This window comes from Phalaenopsis equestris, unplaced genomic scaffold, assembly GCF_001263595.1.
Source record: "Phalaenopsis equestris unplaced genomic scaffold, ASM126359v1 Scaffold000050, whole genome shotgun sequence".
Taxonomy (NCBI): Eukaryota; Viridiplantae; Streptophyta; class Magnoliopsida; order Asparagales; family Orchidaceae; genus Phalaenopsis; species Phalaenopsis equestris.
This window is the reverse complement of record NW_018164492.1, coordinates 485050-494964: the sequence shown is the minus strand read 5'-3', so window position 1 is coordinate 494964 and position 9915 is coordinate 485050. Positions and strand designations below refer to the sequence as shown.

At 35.8% G+C, this 9915-nt stretch overlaps 1 protein-coding gene across 1 annotated transcript in view; it reads right to left on the bottom strand.

The window, feature by feature from the left end:
• Window positions 1-58: 58 nt before the first annotated feature.
• LOC110019136 (tubby-like protein 4) overlaps window positions 59-9915 on the bottom strand; it is a 23098-nt gene continuing 13241 nt past the window's right edge. The window contains exons 2-7 of the mRNA XM_020716716.1: window positions 2700-2883; window positions 2556-2608; window positions 815-920; window positions 642-731; window positions 218-313; window positions 59-127 (exon numbers count right to left, since the gene is read on the bottom strand). Coding sequence (XP_020572375.1) covers window positions 59-127; window positions 218-313; window positions 642-731; window positions 815-920; window positions 2556-2608; window positions 2700-2883 — 598 coding nt within the window. The remainder of the gene's footprint in view (window positions 128-217; window positions 314-641; window positions 732-814; window positions 921-2555; window positions 2609-2699; window positions 2884-9915) is intronic.

The window sequence follows — 9915 nt, the reverse complement described above, 5'->3', positions numbered from 1 at the left end:
CATTAATAGCAACTCATTCAACACTTTTAAAACACAAGAAATGGCAAACCCTTTCAATTTACCTGTAATCCATCATATAATTAGATTTTTCAACTCTCCCTAGCTGCAGAATTGTCTGCCTTCCGTGCTTCAGTTCATTAAAAAACAGGCTTTATTGCTTTCATTTTTCAATTCAAATAGAAAGAAATTTCTCAGAAGTAGTTTTGTTAAAATTTACCTCCATCGTCAGCTGAAAGTTCTTAGCTGATGTTTGAATCTGAGAACCTGTTTTTCCAGCTCCCTGTCTGAAGTCTAGTTCATATCTCTTAGTTATCTACAAGGGAAAAAGAGTAGTAAAATAAAATAAAATGTAGATTTACACCCAAATCATTCAATTCATATGTATTTATTTAACATCAAAACTTCAATTTTTACATAAATGCACATTGCACATGCATGAAAAGGTGTATTTCAGTTTTCATAAGTTTAAATAGTAATAATTTTTGTGTGATATGAATGATTTGGGTGGTATAGATATAAAAAGTAAAGTTTAGAGGTGTTAGATATGTAAATACATGGGATTGGGTGGTATGCATCTAAATGCCTCGAAATAAAATTATAAAATTATTAGTACATAAGCTAACTATCCTAATGATACTTACATTGTTATAGTATGGCACCCTGGAGAATAGTTGGTCAGCTATGTTTTTCTTCTCTTCCCAGTATTTAGGAAGACCAATGATTTCTTGAATCTGAAATGCTCATGAAACATTAGAAAACCAACAGTTGTTTTTGTCTACATTGATCTTCAAACTAGCTGTAGAGGGAAGCCAACCTGTGTTGTTTTGTTTGTGGTTTTAGTTTGTATTGGATTTTGTTTGGGTATGTACACTCTCATTCTTCTGAAATTGCCTGCAAGTGTGGTGATGGTGGGTACGAACCTGCATTATAAACATGACAAGCGAACAATTATCATATAATTGATGAAGGGAGGATTATATGACTCATTTTGTTGTTTATGTTGGGGTTAGGATAAACATAATTCAAACACTAGTGAAAAAAATAATACAAAGAAAAACAATGATTGTGCAAAAATACATTATGAATTTTATATAGGTTCACCAAACAGAACTGCATTTGAATGTTCCCTCAATCTGTTGCATTTGATTTTAGGGGCATTTACATAAATACCTCATATGTAACTTACATATCTTACACTTAAACATTCATATTTAGATGCATATCACTAAAATTTTTATCATCACATCAAAAATATCATTATCACTATATTTTTAAAAGCGAAGTACACATTTTCATGCATATGTTTATGACCCCAAAGTGTTATAGGTGTAAATTGCAAACTTTTGGCATTAAATATGTAAATACATAAGAACCGTGTATATGTATGTAAATTTTCTTTGATTTTAAGTGCTATGGGGGTACCTTGGCTGGTTATATAGTTTGCCCTATGGAGGTACAAGCATTAAGGTGACCCCAAACACTCTCAATCTCCTAACAATCTCATTGTTCTATTCACCTCCTTCTTCTTGTTACTGATGCAGATTTTATTATGATTTAATTATGAAAAACTACATCTCTAATTCCTCAAACACAACGTAAAGATAATGCCCATGCCCACCTCATTGTAAAAAAAAAATATAATAAATAATTAATTCTTGACGGCCAAAACATAATAAAATCATCATTTATGGAAAATTTTTTAATAATTTAGTATTCACTTGTAAAATTGACATCATCAAAAGTAAATGCTTTTAGCAGGGTTTAACAGTCTAATTTGCAACGGCTACAAATAGTTTTCGGTAAAAGTGAATATAAAGTTGTGAAGAGAAAAATATTTTTAAAAAAAACTACGATGTAATTTGTAATTTTTTTTTGTCAAAAAATAGTTTTTTCATAGCCATCACGTTTTTAAAAGACAATTTTCATCACAAAAAATTTTAAAAAACTATTAGAAAATAATTTCTAAAATAGAATTATTGTGACAGTTGAAATACAAAAAATACAGAAGCCTCTCAAAAAATTGCATCAAGATTCCGCACGTAACTCAGTCCAATGAAATCACGCCACATGGAGGTACAAAAAAAATCACCCGATAACACGTGAATATTCCCCCCGTGTTATTCAGGTGTTATTGTTATGAGAATGAAACCACGCCATATGGAGGTAAAAAAAAAAATCACCCCGGTAACACGTGAATATTCCCCCCGTGTTATTCAGGTGTTATTGTTATGAGAATATTCTCGGTATTATAATAACACAATAACACATCAATAACACTTGAATAACACACAATAACATATGCATAATATAATAACACTTAAATAACACAGGAAGAATATTCCCTTGTGTTACCGGGCAGATTTTATTTTATTTTTTTTATGTCACCGCTAAATAGTTTTATTTCATTGGACTCCGCACGTAAAAACACGACTTTCTAATTTCGTCCAACACAACAATAAGAAAAGCTTAAAAATCCATTTTTGTTTCAAAACATTTATAGCCAATTTTAAACAAATAAATGAGATTTTGCTGCAACTGAAAAGCAATTTTCTTACTCAGCAACGCCCATAAGATAAGATTGAGATTTCATGGAATCAAGCTTCCTTCCCTGCAGAAACCAATATTTCAGTTAAAAACTTGCACATCAAAGCAGAGGAGTTTCGTGCAGCTGGAAGTGTTGTAAAGAGTTAAGGATGAACCTGGTGCCATATTTGGTACTTCGATCCCATCAGATTTGAAGTTATGGTTCCCAAAAAGCTTTCGTCTGAACTGTAAAATATTCCTTTGGAGTTTTGTGCTATAATGAACTCAGACCTGCCACTTCTTTTCCTTATATGGCGAGCAATAGCTAGTTTTCGGTCTTGCCTCCCCTGCCCTTCCTGTTAGTCAACAATAGGGTGAGTTTTTAACATTTGCTACTAAATCCAAGGTTACTAAAAGAATTAAGCTTATATAATTTAAGGTCTGATAAATTTGTGATAAAATACAGTTATATTTGCAATTCATGGTGCAGCACTCTTATTGTATTAAATCAATGATTATGATGGATTAAGGAGAAAATGTTATGTTGCTCTACACAATAAATATGATTTGGCTGTTTGATCTTAGGGTCTGTTTGAAAAATTGAAGCTGTTGAAAAAAAAGTTATTGTTCAAAAAACTGCGATGACTATTATAAATTTTTTTTCTTAAAAATATTAGACCGCAGCTTTCTAGCAGCCACCATAAGTAGCTAGGTCTGGTGGGAAGACACTGTTTTAAGCTCCATCTTTTTTAGAATGCAGACAAAACTACCTGTGCCGTATTGCCGCCTCAAATGCAACCTTAAGCTGCACCCCTTTATTATGCAAAACATCTAGCTTTTATATAGAAGCATCTAGTAAGAGTGTATATTATGAATTTTCTTCCTTCTAAGTCATTCGTTAATTATCAAACTTTCTTTTTATTTTCTCCCAAGTGAATAATTGAGAAGCACATGGGTTGCATACCTAAAGCAACCAACATGCCTTTACAATCACAACTTTTGTATATCATTAAATTTTTAAATAGAGTGATTTTAAAATTAATTAAGTTTATAATTAAACCTGGATTTATCAAAACTAAGAAAATTTATTGAAAATTTTAAATCTGATTTTGTCCAAAAATAAATAAATATATAATTTGCTTTTATACTGAATATCATTAACTTAACTTTTTTTGCTTATTTTTTTCTAAATAAGTGATTCAATCATGGCAAATCTCTCTATTGGCTCAATAATAAGACAACAAATTTATAACTACTTTACGACTCCTCTGCAAATCAAGCTCCTTAAGCTCCCAAACTTCAAGCCGACAAGCCCTATTAACTCCTAACTTGAGACACTCCAAGTACACTTGTTGCACACTAATGTTAATCACTAAGGGACCATTTGGGATCACTTTATTTTTTAATTTCTATTTTTGGTTTTTATTTTATTTTGTTCAAGTTTTTATATGAAATAAAGCAAATTTGATATGTTTGATTAATATATGGTTGTTTGATAAAATACTCAAAACACCCAAAAGTTATTTTGAGTTTTCTCAAAAACTATGTTTATTTGTTTTTAAAAACAAAAATAAAAACATGTTAAAAACATATTAAACAACATGTTTTTAAAAACAAAAGAAAAATAAGAACAAAAAACAAAATTGATCCCAAATAAGGACTAGGGGTTTGTTTGGGATCACTTTTTTTTCTTTGTTTTTTTTTTGTTTTTGACTTTTTTAAATATGTTATTTATTGCATTTCTTTTTATATTTTTAGTTTTTATTAAACAAAATAAATTAGCTTGCTTTTAAAAATACTCAAAATCTAATATGCTTTATTTAAAAAAATAACAAAATAAAATAAAAAATAAAAATGACCCCAAATGTCTTAATTTTATGCAATTGCTGCAAAACTTGTATACCCCCAGAGCTATCTTATCACTTTGAATGCCACAATAATACAATCTATCACTAGAAAATTGTATGTAACGTGAATTTATCCACCTGATCAAATGCTAAGGTCTTCCCATTATTTGTGTGTGTGTGCGTGTATGTGTTTTTAATTTTTTAATTTTTTGTAGTAGGAACAAAGCATAGCTATGAACCTACAACAAAATCCTTTTTTTTTTAATTTCTGTTGATTATTCTTTGCTTCTTCCAATGCCATGAAGATTACAATAGAAAACAATTGTATGTAACATGAAATCTATCCACCTGATCAACTACAAGGGTCTTCCTATTAATTTGTGTGTGCATGTGTGTGCGTTTTATTTTTTTAATTTTTTGTAGGAGGAATACATAGCTATGAACCTATGAGAAAATCCATTTTTTTCAACTTCTGTTGATTTTTATTTGCTTCTTCCAATACCATGAAGCTTACAATAGAAATAATTGAACAAAAAAATCTAATTGTTTAATTCATAACACAAACTTAAATAGTTTACAACTTTTTACAAATTAATCCATAAATAATCATTTTTACACATAACTCTCAACACTCCCCATCAAGATAGACAAGAGATATCCGTTAAGCCCATGCTTGTCACATAATCTAGACAACTCCAATAAACTAAGTCCTTTAGTGATGCAGTCAGCCACTTGATCTCGAGTAGTTAGATGAATTAGCTCCAGTAGTCTGTTATTCAGCTTTTCGTGTGTGTGGTTCTATCGTGTTGCATCGGGTTTAGGGTTCTATCGTGTTGCATCGGGTGGCACCGGGTTGTTGGCAATGTCGATTACTGACTTGTTGTCGCACCACAACTTTATTTGAGTTCCTTGGTCCGCCTTGAGTTCGACCAGCAAGGCTCTCAGCAACATCTTCTCAACAAACCCTAATGCTATGACCTTGTACTCAACCTCTACTGTTGACCATGCTAGCATCGACTGCTTCTTGCTCTTTCAAGAGTCCAAGTTCCCTCCTACAATGCTAATGTGGATCGCATGTTATCTGCACAACTTGCCCAACCATAGTCAAAAAAGCCTTCAATGTCTACATGACTATTCTTCCAAAAGATCAACCCCTCCCCTGGTGCACTCTTCAGGTATCTCAAGATCTAATACACTGCATCGATATGACCCTTCCTTGCGTCATGCATGAAGCGGCTCACCACACTTACTGCAAAAGAGATGTCGGGTAGAGTGTGATACTGATAAATTAGGTGTCCCACCAGTCTCTAGTACCTCTCACGATCAACATGTTCTTCTGTCTCTGCACTCAGCTTGCTTTTCTGATCAATTGGATAGACTGCAGTTTTGCACCCCTGCATACATTTTTCTCCTGCCTCTACACTCAACTTGCTCTTCTGATCAAATGGATAGACTGCAGTTTTGCACCCCCTCATACACTGCATCGATATGACCCTTCTTTGCATCATGCATGAAGCCAGCTTGCTCTTCTGATCAATTGAATAGACTGTCAACTAGCTCTCATGCCTCTGCACTCAGCTTGCTCTTCTGATCAATTGGATAGAATGCAGTTTTGCACCCCCTCATACACTGCATCGATATGACCCTTCCTTGCATCATGCATGAAGCCAGCTTGCTCTTCTGATCAATTGGATAGACTGCAGTTTTGCACCCCCGCATACATGTTTCTCTTACCTCTGCACTTAGCTTGCTCTTCTGATCAATTGGATAGCCTGCAGTTTTTCACCCCCGCATACATCGATATAACCCTTCCTTGCATCATGCATGAAGCGGCTCACCACACTTACTGCAAAAGAGATGTCGAGTTGAGTGTGGCACAGATAAATTAGGTGTCTCACCAATCTCTGGTACCTCTCATGATCAACATGTTCTCCTACCTCTGCACTCAGCTTGCCCTTCTGATCAACTGAATAGACTGCAGTTTTGCACCCCCACATACATGTTTCTGTGAGGAGATCTAGTACATACTTTCTCTAAGATAAGACCATCCCCTTAGATCTACGAACCACTTTAATCACAAGAAAGTATCTCTGAGTTGTCCCAGATATTTTACCTCTAATTGATTCCTCAGTCTTCTCTTTAAATGAGCAATCTCTAACTCATTATCACTGATGACAATTGTGTCATCTACATATACAACAAGTATGGCAGTGTGATATTTATGTCGTCGAAAGGACACTATGAGCTTTTAATGTCTACAAGTCTATTCTTCCAAAAGATCAACCATTCTCTTGGTGCACTCTTCAAGTAACTTTGGGTCTGATACATTGCACCGATATGACCCTTCCTTGCATCATGCATGAAGCGACTCACCACACTTACTGCAAAAGAGATGTCGGGTCGAGTGTGGCACAGATAAATTAGGTGTCCCATCAGTCTCTAGTACCTCTCACGATCAACATGTTCTCCTGCCTCTGCACTCAGCTTGCCCTTCTGATCAACTGAATAGACTGCAGTTTTGCACCCCCACATACATGTTTCTGTGAGGAGATCTAGTACATACTTTCTCTAAGATAAGACCATCCCCTTAGATCCACGGACCACTTTAATCACAAGAAAGTATCTCTGAGTTGTCCCAAATATTTTACCTCGAATTGATTCCTCAGTCTTCTCTTTAAATGAGCAATCTCTATCTCATTATCACTGATGATAATTGTATCATCTACATATACAACAAGTATGACAGTGTGACATTTATGTCGTCGAAAGGACACTGTGAGCTTTTAATGTCTACATGTCTATTCTTCCAAAAGATCAACCCTTCTCCTGGTGCACTCTTCAAGTATTTCAGGATCTGATAGACTGCACCGATATGACCCTTCTTTGCATCATGCATGAAGCGACTCACCACACTTACTGCAAAAGAGATGTTGGGTCGAGTGTGGCACAGATAAATTAGTGGTCCACCAGTCTCTGATACCTCTCACGATCAAAATGTTCTTCTGTCTCTGTACTCAGCTTGTTCTTCTGATCAATTGGATAGACTGCAATTTTGCACCCCCGCATGCATGTTTCTATGAGGAGATCTAGTACATACTTTCTCTAAGATAAGACCATCCCCTTAGATCCACGGACCACTTTAATCACAAGAAAGTATCTCTGAGTTGTCCCAGATATTTTACCTCTAATTGATTCCTCAGTCTTCTCTTTAAATGAGCAATCTCTATCTCATTATCACTGATGATAATTGTATCATCTACATATACAACAAGTATGACAGTGTGACATTTATGTCGTCGAAAGGACACTGTGAGCTTTTAATGTCTACATGTCTATTCTTCCAAAAGATCAACCCTTCTCCCGGTGCACTCTTCAAGCATCTCAGGATCTGATACACTGCACCGATATGACCCTTCCTTGCATCATGCATGAAGCGACTCACCACACTTACTGCAAAAGAGATGTCGGGTCGAGTGTGGCACAGATAAATTAGGTGTCCCATCAGTCTCTAGTACCTCTCACGATCAACATGTTCTCCTGCCTCTGCACTCAGCTTGCTCTTCTGATCAATTGGATAAACTGCAGTTTTGCACCCCCGCATACATGTTTCTGTGAGGAGATCTAGTACATACTTTCTCTAAGATAAGACCATCCCCTTAGATCTACGAACCACTTTAATCACAAGAAAGTATCTCTGAGTTGTCCCAAATATTTTACCTCGAATTGATTCCTCAGTCTTCTCTTTAAATGAGCAATCTCTATCTCATTATCACTGATGATAATTGTATCATCTACATATACAACAAGTATGACAGTGTGACATTTATGTCGTCGAAAGGACACTGTGAGCTTTTAATGTCTACATGTCTATTCTTCCAAAAGATCAACCCTTCTCCCGGTGCACCCTTCAAGCATCTCAGGATCTGATACACTGCACCGATATGACCCTTCCTTGCATCATGCATGAAGCGACTCACCACACTTACTGCAAAAGAGATGTCGGGTCGAGTGTGGCACAGATAAATTAGGTGTCCCATCAGTCTCTAGTACCTCTCACGATCAACATGTTCTCCTGCCTCTGCACTCAGCTTGCTCTTCTGATCAATTGGATAAACTGCAGTTTTGCACCCCCGCATACATGTTTCTGTGAGGAGATCTAGTACATACTTTCTCTAAGATAAGACCATCCCCTTAGATCTACGAACCACTTTAATCACAAGAAAGTATCTCTGAGTTGTCCCAAATATTTTACCTCGAATTGATTCCTCAGTCTTCTCTTTAAATGAGCAATCTCTATCTCATTATCACTGATGATAATTGTATCATCTACATATACAACAAGTATGACAGTGTGACATTTATGTCGTCGAAAGGACACTGTGAGCTTTTAATGTCTACATGTCTATTCTTCCAAAAGATCAACCCTTCTCCCGGTGCACCCTTCAAGCATCTCAGGATCTGATACACTGCACCGATATGACCCTTCCTTGCATCATGCATGAAGCGACTCACCACACTTACTGCAAAAGAGATGTCGGGTCGAGTGTGGCACAGATAAATTAGGTGTCCCATCAGTCTCTAGTACCTCTCACGATCAACATGTTCTCCTGCCTCTGCACTCAGCTTGCTCTTCTGATCAATTGGATAAACTGCAGTTTTGCACCCCCGCATACATGTTTCTGTGAGGAGATCTAGTACATACTTTCTCTAAGATAAGACCATCCCCTTAGATCTACGAACCACCCACATCTCAGGACATGACATTGCTCCAACTTGCAACACTCTATCACCACTACTACTCACTCTCTCTTACCTCATATCTCAAGTGCTGTTGAGTCACTGAAGGGTGAATTTATCTCCAGAGTGTAGTATGATTTAAACTCTTTAAATGATACATCCATACTCACAAAGAGTCTCTTCTCAATCGGGCTTCAACAGACTTAACCCTTATGAGTAGCAGAATAACCCACAAACACAATTTATAGCTCTGAGATTCAACTTCCCCACTGTTGGCCTGCTGTCTTTCACAAAGTATACAGATCTAAATACCTTTAATGGAACATCTGACACGACAACTTCCACTCCAACACTTTTGAGGGCATCTTGTTAATCAATTGAACGACTATCAATACTGTTTGCCCCTCATAAGTGATGTGAGACGTTCACTGTCATCATCATGCTTGAGGCTATCTCTAAAATATGCTAGATTCTTCCTCTCTATTACTTCATTCTCTGTTGATGTGTATGAGAATATAGTTTGGTATTGTATCCCTTGAGCTGACAGGTAGCCCCAAAATGCTTTGTTGATATAGTTTCATTATAGATCTCAGTGCCTTCACAATTGTCCCATACTAGGTCTAGATTGCCTTGTGGAAATCTTTAAAGCAAGAAATCACCTCACTCTTTTGCTTCATTAATTATATCTCGGTAACACGAGAAAATCAATCAATAAACGTAACAAAATAATGATAAACATTCAAAGAACTGGTAGGACAAAATTCACATACATTAGAATGTATCAAATCAAACACACCAGAGCTTTTAT